The sequence below is a fragment of the Podarcis gaigeae genome (assembly GCF_964106915.1).
Source record: "Podarcis gaigeae genome assembly, chromosome: 2".
Lineage (NCBI taxonomy): Eukaryota > Metazoa > Chordata > Lepidosauria > Squamata > Lacertidae > Podarcis > Podarcis gaigeae.
Genome location: NC_139679.1, coordinates 122938154 through 122954005, shown reverse-complemented (window position 1 = coordinate 122954005; position 15852 = coordinate 122938154). Strand labels below are relative to the sequence as shown.

At 46.7% G+C, this 15852-nt stretch overlaps 1 protein-coding gene across 1 annotated transcript in view; it reads right to left on the bottom strand.

Annotated features, from left to right (window-relative positions):
- Positions 1-15852, bottom strand: part of LOC310836954 (alpha-2-macroglobulin-like) — an 80707-nt gene that overhangs the window by 19573 nt on the left and 45282 nt on the right. The window contains exons 20-29 of the mRNA XM_083722973.1: positions 15712-15838; positions 13981-14102; positions 12126-12177; positions 11161-11247; positions 9236-9412; positions 7417-7501; positions 6747-6903; positions 5605-5679; positions 4017-4182; positions 2768-3000 (exon numbers count right to left, since the gene is read on the bottom strand). Coding sequence (XP_083579099.1) covers positions 2768-3000; positions 4017-4182; positions 5605-5679; positions 6747-6903; positions 7417-7501; positions 9236-9412; positions 11161-11247; positions 12126-12177; positions 13981-14102; positions 15712-15838 — 1281 coding nt within the window. The remainder of the gene's footprint in view (positions 1-2767; positions 3001-4016; positions 4183-5604; positions 5680-6746; positions 6904-7416; positions 7502-9235; positions 9413-11160; positions 11248-12125; positions 12178-13980; positions 14103-15711; positions 15839-15852) is intronic.

The window sequence follows — 15852 nt, the reverse complement described above, 5'->3', positions numbered from 1 at the left end:
ATCACTGCAGATGGTGACAGCAGCCACGAAATTAAAAGACGCCTGCTTCTTGGGAGAAGGGCAATGACAGGCCTAGACAGCATCTTGAGAAGTAGAGACATCACCTTGCCAACAAAGGTTCGTATAGTTAAAGCTATGGTTTTCCCAGTAGTGATGTATGGAAGTGAGAGCTGGACCATAAAGAAGGCTGATCGCCGAAGAATTGATGCTTTTGAATTATGGTGCTGGAGGAGACTCTTGAAAGTCCCATGGACTGCAAGAAGATCAAACCTCTCCATACTGAAGGAAATCAACCCTGAGTGCTCACTGGAAGGACAGATTGTGAAGCTGAGGCTCCAGTACTTTGGCCACCTCATGAGAAGAGAAGACTCCCTGGAGAAGACCCTGATGTTGGGAAAGATGGAGGGCACAAGGAGAAGGGGACGGCAGAGGACGAGATGGTTGGATAGTGTTTTCGAGGTTACCAGCATGAGTTTGACCAAACTGCGGGAGGCAGTGGAGGACAGAGGTGCCTGGTGTTCTCTGGTCCATGGGGTCACGAAGAGTCGGACACGACTAAACAACAACAACAACAACATCATATCACCCCTTAACCTCCTCTTCTCCAGGCTAAACATGCCCAGCTCCCTTAGCCATTACTCATAAGGCATCGTTTCCAGGCCTTTGACCATTTTGGTTGCCCTCCTCTGGACACGTTCCAGTTTGTCAGTGTCCTTCTTGAACTGTGGTGCCCAGAACTGGACACAGTACTCCAGGTGAGGTCTGACCAGAGCAGAATACAGTGGCACTATTACTTCCCTTGATCTAGATGCTATACTCCTTTTGATCCAGAGCAGATTCCAATGTATAGTTAGCAACTTAAACACGTTGCCACTTTTGCCATCTAGGCTGCGTCGCTGGGCAGGGCCCCACCCAGGGGTAGCTCCACCGACCAATTAGTGTCAGCAGGAGGCGTGGCCATGGGAAATTTAAATCGTGGCATGGCCAGAGAGCCCTCCTCTCGCGCCCTTCACACCAGCCATTTGGTGTACACCTACCTTGTAGCAATCGCCACAACTTTGTGAGGTTAGGCGTTGAGTAAGCCTTTGTTTGGATGGAGGGAGGTTACTATCCACTAGGGAACTGCGGGTCACCGGACCTTGGCACACAAGAGTTGCCCATCCAGACAGCATAGGCAGGCACAGAGGTCACAGTCCTCCTTGCTCTCGTCTTGCATTTCTATACATTACAGTAATCATTTCCACATTTCCATCTCTTTCTCTGCACAAGTCTGTTGTCCTCTTTTGTTGGGAATACATTTCCACTTTGTGGAGTAATAATAATAATAATAATAATTTATTTATACCCCGCCCATCTGACTGGGTTTTCCCAGCCACTCTGGGCGGCTTCCAACCAAATATCAAAAACAATACAGAGTCAGACATTAAAAACATCCCTAAACAGGGCCGCCTTCGGGTGTCTTTTAAAAGTAAAATAGTTGTTTGTTGCTTTGACATCTGCTGGGAGGACGTTCCACACGGCAGGCGCCACTACTGAGAAGGCTCTCTGCCTGGTTCCCTGTAACCTCACTTCTCACAGCAAGGAAACTGCCAGGAGGCCGTCAGAGCTGGATCACAGTGTCCGGGCTGGATGGTGGAGGCGGAGATGCTCCTTCTGGTATACAAGTCCGAGGCCATTTAGGACTTTAAAGGTCAGCACCAACACTTTGAATTGTGCTCGGAAACGTACTGGGAGCCAATGAAGATCTTTCAGGACCGGTGTTATATGGTCTTGGCGGCCACCCCAGTCACCAGTCTAGCTGCCGCATTCTGAATTAATTGCAGTTTCCGAGTCACCTTCAAAGGTAGCCCCACATGGAGGATGTATAAGTGGCCCCAATGAGCAAGGGAGTTTTCCCTAGGGATGTGGACATCATATGGTATACCCCAGTCTGCCAGGGAAGAAGCTGACCGAGGGGGATATCAATAGTCACCTCAAAGTTACTGTGAGAATTTGGGGTCCCCGGGGTTTGCATTCTCAGCCACGGCATCTAAACTTCAGCAACATCCTCAATGGGCCCTGGACTTCCCATTACCATACCCCAATTTCTTATGATTGAGAGTTCTTTTTTTGTGTATTGACTTAAAAAAAATTATACAGACAGCAAAACAAAGAAGTCTAAATTGACATTGCCTTCTACCGATAAGAAATAATAATAATATTATAATAATAAAAATACTAAAAGTACATTTACTTTCACTTTTAAACTTCTATTCTGGTTACAATATATTACTATTCTATAAGATTCTATTATATCCTTTGCTGTCCCATATATTATTTTATTTCCCAATTTCAACCTAACCCTCCCCTCCTCCCCACTGCTTCACTTCACCTGTGGGAGATCTTCCCATCATAATATATTTTTTTCTAGTTGCTTTGATAAAATAGAGTAACTTGAAAACTGTTAAATTATAATTACATCTTTTGTCCTTACTTGCTTAACAATTGCCTATTAAGAGTTCTGCTTTAACACCATGTTTCTTCGTGTATTTTCCTATGCATTCCCATTTTGTATAGATTTTTTGATTGGATTTTTGATTGGAATTTTTTATTGGATTTCAAGGGTTTGCAGCAGCCCTGACAGCTTGCTGTGCCTTCCCTTCACTCCTAGCAAACTTGGGTCTGGATCCCTGGAAGGAGAGAATGGCAGGGAAGGAAGGAAGGAAGGAAGGAAGGAAGGAAGGAAGGAAGGAAGGAAGGAAGGAAGGAAGGAAGGAAGGAGGCTTACCTGAGTGGAGGAGAAGCCCCCAGTGGGGTTCTGTTGCCGGCTGAGCCACTTGACAATGCGGGTGGCTGTCCCCAGCTCTTCCTGGGATGGGGCTGGCTGTTTGGTCAGGTAACTCAGGAGGACGTAGGCTGTCATCTCCACCTCCGCAGACGGAGCCCGGGGAGGACCAAAGAATGAAAAGTACGTGTCCACCTCCTTCTTTCCAGGCCGCTGCCAGTGAAGGGAGCCATCCTCTTCAGGGAGGGAGGGAGTCGTTAATGTTTGGGTCAAAAAATCATAGAATCATAGAGTTGGAAGAGACCACAAGGGCCATCGAGTCCAACCCCCTGCCAAGCAGGAAACACCATCAGAGCACTCCTGACATATGGTTGTCAAGCCTCTGCTTAAAGACCTCCAAAGAAGGAGACTCCACCACACTCCTTGGCAGCAAATTCCACTGTCAAACAGCTCTTACTGTCAGGAAGTTCTTCCTAATGTTTAGGTGGAATCTTCTTTCTTGTAGTTTGGAACCATTGCTCCGTGTCCGCTTCTCTGGAGCAGCAGAAAACAACCTTTCTCCCTCCTCTATGTGGCATCCTTTTATATATTTGAACATGGCTATCATATCACCCCTTAACCTCCTCTTCTCCAGGCTAAACATGCGCAGCTCCCTTAGCCGTTCCTCATAAGGCATCGTTTCCAGGCCTTTGACCATTTTGGTTGCCCTCCTCTGGACACGTTCCAGTTTGTCAGTGTTCTTCTTGAACTGTGGTGCCCAGAACTGGACACAGTACTCCAGGTGAGGTCTGACCAGAGCAGAATACAGTGGCACTATTACTTCCCTTGATCTAGATGCTATACTCCTATTGATGCAGCCCAGCAAACTGTTATAATAATAATAATAATAATAATAATAATAATAATAATAATAATAATAATAAATTTATTATTTATACCCCGCCCATCTGGCTGTTTCCCCAGCCACTCTGGGCAGCTCCCAATCGAGTGTTAAAAACAATACAGCATTAAATATTAAAAACTTCCCTAAACAGGGCTGCCTTCAGATGTCTTTTAAAGATAAGATAGCTGCTTATTTCCTTGACATCTGGTGGGAGGGTGTTCCACAGGGCGGGTGCCACCACCGAGAAGGCCCTCTGTCTGGTTCCCTGTAACCTCACTTCTCGCAATGAGGGAACAGCCAGAAGGCCCTCGGAGCTGCAGAAGGGTTGAGTACGACGCCCTTCCCTTCCACCCAGAGATCCGTTCTCACCTTCTTGCACGGCTTCCTCGTGGAGTAACTGCAGCATTTTCTGCCTCTGCTCCTCCTTCCCTGCCAGAGCAAAGGAATAAGCCAGCAAGGCCAGGCTGTAAGCGTGGATCTCTTTCGCCTGAGCCGCCGTCTCCAGGCAGAACAGGGCATTACGCACGGTGGGATGCTGTGGAGAGAAGGGAGGGAGGAGAGGCTTAGCCCAAGCCATTGTAGCTGTTTCAGAAGGCCTGGGAGGGACCCATAGGTGGTGGCTGGAATAGCAGAGTCAGGCCCATGCGCTCCAGGAAGCTGGGCAGGGCAAAGGCATAAGAACATCACAAGAGCGCCTTAGATCACACAAAGGGCTCATCTAGTCTGCCACCCTGTTCTCACAACCAGGTGCCTCTGGAAAACCCCTTTCATTTTTATTCATTTATTAAATTTCTTTACATTTTCTATGCTTTTCCAGCTGCACTGGCTCCCGGTGGAGTACAGCGTCAAATTTAAGGTCTGCTTTTGACCTTTAAAGCCCTTCACGGCCTAGGACCCTCGTACCTACGGGACCGCCTTTCCTGTATGTCCTACGGAGGACCTTAAGGTCCATAAATAGCAACACCCTAGAGGTCCTAGGCCCTAAGAAAGTCAGATTAGCCTCAACCAGAACCAGGGCCTTTTCAGCACTGGCTCCGGCCTGGTGGAACGCTCTGTCTCATGAGACCAGGGCCCTGCAGGATCTGATTTCTTTCCGCAGGGCCTGTAAGACAGAGTTGTTCCGTCTGGCCTTTGGCTTGGAATCAACTTCAACCCCTTCCCCTCTTTCCTTTTTCCTTTTTCCTTTTTCCTTTCTCCTTCTGTGATGGAACTCCTATTTGGGGACTTCCCTGGCTTTTTTCTGGCCCACGTAGGACCAGTCTGGAAAGTTAGCCTTGGTGAAGACTTGATTTTTCATCCCCAAAAAAGTTTTTGATTTGAGTTTCCATTGAAAGGAGGCTGTATTTTAATGTTTTAATGTTGTATTTTAATCTTGTTTTTAAGTTGTATTTCAATCAATTTGTTTTTATATCGGGTGTTAGCCGCCCTGATCCTGGTCTTGGCTGGGGAGGGTGGGGTATAAATAAAAATTATTATTATTATTATTATTATTATTATTATTATTATTATTACCACCTTTCATCAAAGGAATATGTCCTGCATCTCCCCCACTGGAATGAAGAAAACCCATCTTAATCAAACCAGGAAAATTCTCAGCTCTGCCAGGATATTGAAACAAATTCCCACCACAGAACGCACGAAGGCCACTTGCTAGACTTGAGTTAGAGAACATCTGTGGTTGACTACAGATCCCATCATCCCTGAGCATTAGCCATGTTGGCTGGGGCCGATGGAAGTTGTAGTCCGACAAGATCTGGAGGGTCATGGGTTCTCCTGCCCTCTGCACAAGAAAGAAGGCTGGTTGCTTTGCTTGAGAAGGAAACATGCACCCCACTTGTTTGTTTATTCGGAATTTGCCGAGAGACATTCAGCTGTGATTGTGGGGGGCACCTCCTGCCTGCCCTGCATGACTGTTTGTTCCACAATGGGCTTCGGGAAGGAGAAGACAGATACTTACATCGAGAGGCAGATGGCTCTCCAGCAAAGCAGCAGTGATGTAGGCAGAGAGACTGATCTCGTCATCCACCCCACCCTGTAGGAAAGGAAGCGGAAAAGGCCTCAGGTCCATGGGGTGTGTGAAGGTCCATCTCCCAAGAGCTCCTCCCAAGATCCACCTTCTCCAAAACCCACCTGATATTAGGATACACTTCTTCTGGCTGTCCACCATACTTAGAGCTCCGGTCCACATGGGTCTCCTATCATGGATGGTTTCCATGCAAATGGTCCCATTCCTACTCTCCACTCCAGTTCTGCACTGCTTCCCGCCCAGGTGCACTGGGTTCCGCCCCACATTGGGGGTGCCTGTCGTGTATGTATGATGTCACACATTGCTGGGCCTTCCAGAGAGTGTTATGGTCCTCCCACAGCTGTAATGAACCCCATTGGGCCTCGTCACACCATGTGATGTCACACGTGCAATGCATTGGGTCACCCAGCCGGGCACCCCAACTGTAATGTGCTCTACGTGGGGCTACCTTTAAAGCCCTAAATGGCCTTGGGCCAGTATACCTGAAGGAGCATCTCCACCCCATCGTCCAGCCCAGAGGGTCTTCTGGCGGTTCCCTCACTGAAGGAAGTGCAGTTACAGGGAACCAGGCAGAGGGCCTTCTCAGTAGTGGCACCCACCCTGTGGAACACCCTCCCATCAGATGTCAAGGAGATAAAGAACTATCCAACTTTTAGAAGACATCTGAAGGCAGCCCTGTGTTGGGAAGCTTTTAATGCTTGATGTTTTGTTGTAGTCTGTTGGGAGCCGCCCAGAGCGGCTGGGGAAACCCAACCAGATGGGCAGGGTATAAATAATTTATTATTATTATTATTATTATTATTATTATTATTATTATTATTATTATTATTATTATTATTATTTTATGACACCCCAGAGATGGGATCTATGTTCCCACCTATCTTCCACACTACAACTTCCTCAGTCCAGAGGCCTCAGAAAGAGCTCAAGAGAACAGCGTAAGATAATCACACCATGACAATTTCCAACTTAATTCAGCCCAAAAGGCCAACACAAACCACACTGGTGAATTTTTTGTTTCTGAGGTTGCCCCAGCATCTGGTTCTGACTGCATTCTCTCCCTCTCTCTGTACCTTCAGAGCGTTGTTCCACAGGGTCCCAATGCTTCTGAAGCAGCCATTCTCTCTCTGCCTAGCAGCCAGATACACCTGAGCGTCCTGGATGTGTTTTTCTTCCACAAAGATGTAGGGTCTGGCTCGGGAAAAGGACTTGAGCGTAAACGCCGTCAGCCTGCAAGAAAGCCACCGAGCACAGCAGAGTCAATGCATTTGGGGAAATTTGAAAGGTAGAAGCCCAGAAATATGCCCTTTGATAGGACCTCAGAATGAATAATATTGGATGCAACACCAGGAAAGCATTTTCACGTATGAGACAAAAAATTGACAGCTTAAGCTAAGGAATACAGAATTGTATTAAGATAGAATATATCCTGGGGTAGGGATTGTGGAAATTACAGGCTGGTTAGCTTAACATCTGTCCCAGGAAAGAATTGTCAAGGATAAAATTACCAAGCATATAGAAGAACAAGCCTTGCTGACGTAGTACCAGCATGGCTTCTGCAAGGACAAGTCCTGTCCCACAAACCTATAGAGCCCTATGAGAGTGTCAACAAGCATATAGATAAGGGTGAGCCAGCTGACGTAGTGTATTTGGACTTTCAAGGCAATTCAACCAGGTAACCTCCCCTTGCTCAACATGTATATATATGCCTTGCATAAATGAGGCAACCTCTGTCAATCTCACCAGGTGTTCCCTGGGCTCCGGTTATCTTGTCCAAAGGTGCTATAGGAGCCATCAGAGTGCTTGTAGTTCAGTTGCCTCTGGTAGCCTGAAATGGAAGGAGAATCGGGGTGGGGGTTTTTTGCCCTTTTTTAATCTTCTTGATAAAATTTGCAACTGACCCAAAACTCAACAGAGGCATCTTCTATGGAAAGAAGCAGTAATGCAACAAAAAAGCACAAGGTTGAATATTTTCTGAAAGCTGATGAACAAGGACTACTATTCTATTTTGCACCTATCATTTTGTGAATTATGTCTGTTGTTGTTGTTTAGTTGTGTCCGACTCTTCGTGACCCCCTGGACCAGAGCACGCCAGGTACTCCTGTCTTCTACTGCCTCACGTAGTTTGGTCAAACTCATGCTGGTAGCTTCGAGAACATTGTACCACCATCTTGTCCCCTGTCGTCCCCTTCTCCTTGTGCCCTCCATCTTTCCCAACATCAGGGTCTTTTCCAGGGAGTCTTCTCTTCTCATGAGGTGGCCAAAGTACTGGAGCCTCAGCTTCAGGATCTGTCCTTCCAGTGAGCACTCAGGGCTGATTTCCTTAAGAATGGAGAATAATTCCTCCATTCTTAAGGAAATCCATTCTTAAAGAATTATGTCTACTTCTGCAATAATAGGAGAGGAGTGTGCTCCTTATGGCAATGCTACATTCGGTGTTTTCCTAAATGCTACCCCAAACTCGTCAGATATGCCATTTTGGGGAAAGGAAGGAGTAAGATAGCATATCATTTAACATTTATTTTTTATCCATTTTTTTAAAAAATGAATCTGTATACCGCCCTTCACCCAAAATCCCAGGGCAGTTCACAGTAAAAAACATACAAAATAAAGACACAAAATACATGATAAAAACAATAACAAAACAAACTCATAACCCCAATGATAAATGCTGCTATCCACTCACCCCACAGAGATGCAGAAAGGAAGTGGGTACACAAACCTACACCTAGTTCATTCAAGGAATCTGAGTAGAACCAGCAGAATTAATCCGAGCCTTGTAAAGCCCCATAGAGTTGGAGGAGGAAGTGAGAAAGAGCAACACTCTTCCAACTTCCTCCTTTGGCTCTATGTACTTTTCAGGGGGAGGGACGCGGGTGGTGCTGTGGGTTAAACCACAGAGCCTAGGACTTGCTGATCAGAAGGTCGGCGGTTCAAATCCCCGCGACGGGGTGAGCTCCCGTTGCTCGGTCCCTGCTCCTGCCAACCGAGCAGTTCGAAAGCACGTCAAGTGCAAGTAGATAAATAGGTACCGCTCCGGCAGGAAGGTAAATGGTGTTTCCATGCGCTGCTCTGATTCACCATAAGCAGCTTAGTCATGCTGGCCACATGACCCGGAAGCTGTACGCCGGCTCCCTCGGCCAATAAAGCGAGATGAGCGCCGCAATCCCAGAGTCGGTCACGACTGGACCTAATGGTCAGCGGTCCCTTTACCTTTACCTTTACTTTTCAGGGGAGGAAAAGTTACTCAGCCACACAACCAAGGGGGCGGTGATGGATGCTCAGAGGCTATGTGGGCATCAAGAGAAGACACGCCACCCTCAGTTTCTCAATAGTTTCAAAGTGTGTCCTGAACTCAAAGCCCCAGTGATTAAAATTGGTCCCTACTAGCAATCCAACAACTAGTGTGGTAGTTAATTAATGTATTGATTTCAGTCCAGTAAAACTGGCAGCCATGCTTATAAATATGTTCTGAGTGAATCCACATTGTTCCTCCCGCCCTGCAGGAAACAACAAATGTAGAATTCTCCCCGTACATCCTCTCCTCAGAAGTTTTTCTCACCAGCCACTAGGTATCCGATGGCCTTGGACTTGACATCCTCAGTCAGCTGCTCAGTCTTATTCAGGTACTCCAGAATGTAGATGTTGGGGGCAAAGAGGGCCAAGTTCTGCTCCCCACAGCCGTAGGGCATCTGAAGAAGCTGGTGGAGGTTCTCTACAGCTGTTCCGAGGATGTCCCCTGGGATGTGGGAAGAGGAGGGGAGGGAAAAGATTGGTTGGAATATGAGGGGATGGTGCAGACCCACCAAGTGAAATGCATGACTAAAGAAAACATCAAAGCAATGCAAATTTCCATAAGGAATAATAATAACAATAGTAATTTATTTATACCCCGCCCATCTGGCTGGGTTTCCCCAGCCACTCTGGGTGGCTCCCAATTGAGTGTTAAAAACCATACAGCATTAAATATTAAAAACTTCCATAAACACAGATCAGGAAATCACAGATCAGGGAGTGGGAGGGGAAGGGGGGAATAGTTCAGGTGGAAATGTATGTAATGAAAATGCTGTGGAGGTGAGAATGGCCAAATGGAAGCAGATAAATATTAAGTGCTAATAAGATACAAATCTATGCAATGTGTATTAGCAACATAACACCTGCCTGCCTTGTATGTTTAATCTAACAAGTGCAAGTACAGCCATACCTCAGAAGTCGAACAGAATCCATTCCGGAAGTCCGTTTGACTTCCCAAATGTTCAACTTCCAAAGCGCGGCTTCTGTTTAGCTGCAGTCAATCTGAAACCGCAGACATTCCGCTTCCAAAAGAACATTTGAAAACCGGACCACTTACTTCCGGTTTTCGATCATTTGGGAGCCAGAATGTTTGACTCCCAAGGCATTCGGGAGCCGAGGTACGACTGTACACTGATTAAAAGCTATTTGTTATTTAAACTTTAAAAAGAGAGTGTGTTTTGCATAATTTTTATAGAACGGAAAAGGAAACTAGTTAAAGGGTTAAACAACCCGGTCTCCACCCTTCACATAGTTCTGTAAATGGGAACTAGAGTCTAATTCCCACATATTATCAGTGCCAGATTACATGAGAAATGACTGGGCTCAGATGGAGGCATAATTAAGGAGGCAAGGAGAGGCCAGGCCAATAAAGAATGTGCTAGAATAAGGGGAAAGACAAAAAGAAAATGAGCACAAATATTTACAGCATGTAGCATTGAGTTCCAGAAAGATACATTATTTTCCAGCATACTCCATTTCATTACCCCTGCCACTTGATTTCCCTTCCCAAAGGTTTGCTAGCATCCCATGTCCATGGTGCATGCTCAGTCCTCATTGAGCTGTTCCATTCCACCCCAGCTCTAGCCCTTAGCTCTCCTTCCACAACTTTGTTTGCTACTTCTGCAAATCTTGGGTCTCCTCCAAGCCTGCTGACTGTCGGAGCCTCTGTACGACCCAGCTGTAAAGGCTACTCCTTCGGCTCTCCTCTGACGGTGATTAACGACCTAAGCCTTTGAATGAGACTTCAGGCACGCTCCCCTTTAAGCAGAGTACCCAGACAGCAGCAGAAGGAGACATGAAGTATGTGCTACATTGCTGCTTTATTTCTGACTACGCAGGACAGAAAAGAATATGCATCTGCTCTCTGTGAGAGACAGAAAACAACAGGAACAAAGAAACAGGAAACCAGTAACTTCAACATCCTTCTCCCGTGAGACTTCCAACAGTCTGGAATGTCAACAGAGTCTTGTGACTCCAAGAACTGCACAGTGGCATAACAGAAACCTAACACTGACATCTATGTGGTCGGTGCTGTCTTGACTTCATAAGCGACTGCACTCAGCCCAGGACGTTGGAACTGGAGAGAGCTATTCACATGTGGAAGGGTGAAGACTGAGCCAGATGGTGTGGAATATAGAGCATTTACACAGGGTCTCCGTGAAGCCCGAGTCCCGGAAAGTTTTCATGACTTACCCAGCACACAGAAGGAGGCTCTGGCTGAGCCCTCCACCACGTTGCCTGGCAGCTTTAAAGAAACAGGTCCTGATGACTTTGACTTCTCTGCAAGCAGAACAGAGGGAGTTTTGATCATTCCTGTTGCCTGATATTACAGCCTCTCTTCCAGTTAGTGGGAACATTTGCAAGCCTACTCTTCGTTCCCTTCCAGGTTTGAGGAGCGATGGGCTGATAATTTATGGCCGGTTTCAAAGGAGTTTTGGAAGCAGGAAACAAGAAGACCCTCTCTTGGGCTCAAGGGAGAGGGATGCATTGTATTTGACTTGATACGCATAAACATTATTGCTTGTAATAGTTGCCATCCTGCAAGTAAAGAGTCGTCTTCAAAATCTTGTGTGTGGAGTCTACTTCATCACTAGGGCTTTGAGGGTGAAAGCACTGACTCACTCTACATGACTCAGAAAAATAGCTAACAAAGGGTGTGTAATTACTACTATAAATAATAATAATTATAATAATAATAATTGTCACTTTGCTTCACTCTGTGAGAAAAGCAACTAACTTGTTAACATTTTTTTTTTACCAACGAATGGAAATGGTTTATTGAATATTTACAGATAAATTATAGATAAAAACATTGCCATGATTATTGTAATAACCTGCAGTTTTATAAGAGTATATATTAAAAGAAGATGAATAAATGAGTAAATTAAGTGAATTTGGACATGCAGAAGTTATTAAAAACTAATTTAAGGAACCGCAGAAAGAGGGGGAAGGAAGTCAAGTTTTGAAATGTCAAAATGATTGTAAAATCAGTGAAATGTATAAATAGAAAAGTATGAATAAATAAATAAGAGAAAAGCAACTGATGATGATGATGTTGATGATGATGATGTTTCTGTATGGTGCATTTGTGCCCTTTCCAGTTCTGTGAGATTCATGCAGAGAAATGGGTAGGGATGCCTCCATTAGCCGTCACTTACCAGCTGCACATAGCAGGTTGTTGAAGACCACATCCTTCTCAACGCCTTCCGGCTTCATGAGAGGAGAGAAAAGAAAAGGAGAGGGGAGGGGAGGGGAGAATGAAATAAATTCTGCATTCTAGCAGTGTGCAGAAAGAAATACAGTCATACCTCGGGTTGAATGTGCTTCAAGTTGAGCTCTTTTGGGTTGTGATCCGTGGCAACCCAGAAGTAAACAAGCGCGTTGCTTCCGGGCTTCACTGCTCGCGCATGCGCAGATGCTCAAGATGACGTCACGCGCATGCGCAGAAGCAGGAAGACGTGACCCGCGCATGTGCAGTCGCGTCTTATGTTCTATTCAGGATGCGAACGGGGCTCTGGAACTGATCCCATTCGCATCCCGAGGTACCACTGTAGTCTGGTTGGAAGGATAAGGAAACGTAAGGTGTATTCCTCATGGCAAACAAAGCCATTCTAAATGTTATTTGGTTATTACAAACCCTAAGGTCCCCGTATATGAATTTTACATGCAGCCAAGATAGAGCCAGGGGACGCAGGTGGCGCTGTGGGTTAAAGCCTCAGCGCCTAGGACTTGCCGATCGAAAGGTCGGCGGTTTGAATCCCTGCGGCGGGGTGCGCTCCCGCTGCTCGGTCCCAGCGCCTGCCAACCTAGCAGTTCGAAAGCACCTCCAGGTACAAGTAGATAAATAGGGACCGCTTACCAGCGGGAAGGTAAACGGCGTTTCCGTGTGCGGCTCTGGCTCGCCAGAGCAGCGATGTCACGCTGGCCACGTGACCCGGAAGTGCCTCCGGACAGCGCTGGCCCCTGGCCTCTTAAGTGAGATGGGCGCACAACCCCAGAGTCTGTCAAGACTGGCCCGTACGGGCAGGGGTACCTTTACCTTTACCTTTAAGATAGAGCCAATAAGTTAACACACTGGCACATGCTAGCTCACATTGACTGAAACTTGGAAAATAAGCAGGAAACAGACCCAGAAAGGAAATAGTTTGCCTTACTATTAAGAAATCAATATTTTAAACATCAAACAGAACAACTCTGAGCTTTTTTTGAGGGAAGCTGACCAATGTTATTGAGCTTTTTTGGGTTGCCTTATTTCAAGAGCCCAAGCCAAGTGTATAAAACGACCCCAAATTTTGGACTACATTTTTTTTTTAGTAAAATCATTGTCTTATACACAGGAGAGTACAGTAATTGATGAAAGAGAAAGAACCAATGAGGAGGAAGAGCAAGCTCCCATTCTCTCTTTATTCCCCAATGATTCAGGCAACTTATTGCAAAAGTTGTTGCTCTGCCATGCCCTCCAGCATTCCTTCAGTGACAGTGGTGGGAGGAAGAAGCGGGACATTCCGGAATCAAATCAGAAACCGGGACGGCTTCTGTAAATCCGAGACTGTCCTTGGAAAATAGGGACACTTGGAGGGTCTGCTTTACTCCCCACAAAATCACACTTATGCAACCCCAAATCAAGATTAAAGCAGCCCTTGTACCCAGGGGCATAGGAAGGGGGCAGACTGCGCTCACTGAGGGGGTGATATTCGGTGTGCTGCCTGCCTGTGACTCCCAAGCCTACCCTGAGCAGTTGGGGTAAGGGGGGAGTTGCGCCGCTTTGCCGGTGGTGTTTTCCCCTTCCCCCTTCGTTTTAACAACTTGGGGGAGGCTTGGGAATCACGGGTGGGCGGAATGCCAAATGTCCACCATGAGCGGCTTGCTCTGCCCCCAGCTGCAGGGCACACACGCTGCTCCGGGCACCCGAGCGGCAATCCTGTGCCTGGAAGGGCACCCTCCACGCCACGCCCCCCTTGGGAGCGCGCATGCCCTGGGCAGCGCAGGCATATGCTCTGCCATCATATATACCTCGACCAAAATGGATTTGATCACAGTGTCCTTCTGCCCTTTGTGGGGCGTCTCCACTATTTCGTTCCCACAGAGCTGTTCAGAGTTCAGGGCTTCAGCGCTCGCTGTGAAATTGATTTCCCCTAGAAGAGAAAAAAGGGCCGCCCTCATTCTATTTTGTTAATAGCATGATTCACTTGCAATCCTTTCCATTGTTGTCAGAGAGCCAGTGTGGTGTAGTGGTTAAGAGCGGTGGACTCGTAATCTGGTGAACCGGGTTCGCTTCCCCGCTCCTCCACATGCAGCTGCTGGGTGACCTTGGGCGAGTCACACTTCTGTTAAGTCTCTCAGCCCCACTCACCTCACAGAGTGTTTGTTGTGGGGGAGGAAGGGAAAGGAGAATGTTAGCTGCTTTGAGACTCCTTAAAGGTAAAGGGACCCCTGACCATTAGGTCCAGTCGTGACCGACTCTGGGGTTGTGGTGCTCATCTCGCTTTACTGGCTGAGGGAGCTGGCGTACAGCTTCTGGGTCATGTGGCCAGCATGACAAAGCTGCTTCTGGCAAACCAGAGCAGCGCACGGAAACGCCGTTTACCTTCCCGACAGAGTGGTACCTATTTATCTACTTGCACTTTGACGTGCTTTCAAACTGCTAGGTTAGCAGGAGCAGGGACCGAGCAACGGGAGCTCACGCCATCATGGGGATTCGAGCCGCCAACCTTCTGATTGGCAAGTCCTAGGCTCTGTGGTTTAACCCACAGTGCCACCCGCGTCCCTTTGACACTCCTTATGGTAGCGATAAAGTGGGATATCAAATCCAAACTCTTCTTCTTCTTCTATCAGGCTATTTAAAGTTGGGAGAGAAATCTAAGCATACCCAAAATGTTGGCAGTAGCCAAATTTGCCTCGGACTCTAAATATACAGTAGAGTCATACCTCGAGTTGCGTTTGCTTCATGTTGCGTTTTTTCTGGTTACGAACGTGGCAAGCCCGGAAGTGTTTACTTCCAGGTTCACCGCTTCAGACATGCACAGGAGCGATCTGCACGCTTTGCGCACGCGCACTCTATCGCGTGACATGCACGTGCAGCGCTCTACTTATGGACTTTTGGGGGTGCGAACGACACCCCGGAATGGATTGCGTCCATAAGTAGAGGTACCATTATATTTGATCAAATTGATGGACTATGCCGAAATGACTGAAAGAATCAGAAATCAGGAAGACCAAAATTTTAATATGGAATGGGGGAAATTTATAGTTTATCTTAAAAACCGTTGTAAATAGTTAAAATCGTTAGTAGGATTGGAATAACACTTGTAGTTTAATGATGAATTTTGGACACAATAGAGATGTAAAAGATTTGGATTATCATAAAAGATGCAGGAGGAAATGATAAACAATAGGACCGACAAAGGGGAGGAGGGAAGTCCGGGAGATTCTTTGGAATCTTGTTTCTATGTGGTATGTATGTTGGATATCTGACTGTAAATTTTTAATCTGAAAAATATATATATTGTATTTACATGCCGGAAGTGCGCGCGCACACACGCACGCACACACTTTCACTGCAGCCTAAGGGGGATAACTCTGTAGGAGGAATCAGGACTTCTTGCATTTATACATACCCCTGATCTAAGAGTTTGGTAAAGGACTCCTGGACAGTTAAGTCCAGTCAAAGGCAACTATGTGGTTGCGGCGCTCATCTCGCTTTCAGGCAGTGGTGATTACCCAGTTCCTAGTATTGCTGCTTACCCAGAGATTTGGGAGTTACCGTCCAAGAGAGCGTTTTCCTTTCATTGGCACACAGGCAGTAAGATTCCTCCTCTTTCTCCACAGGGGAAGCCACAAACTCAGCAGAGGGAGCCAGCGAGATACTGACCTGTCCGTGAACAG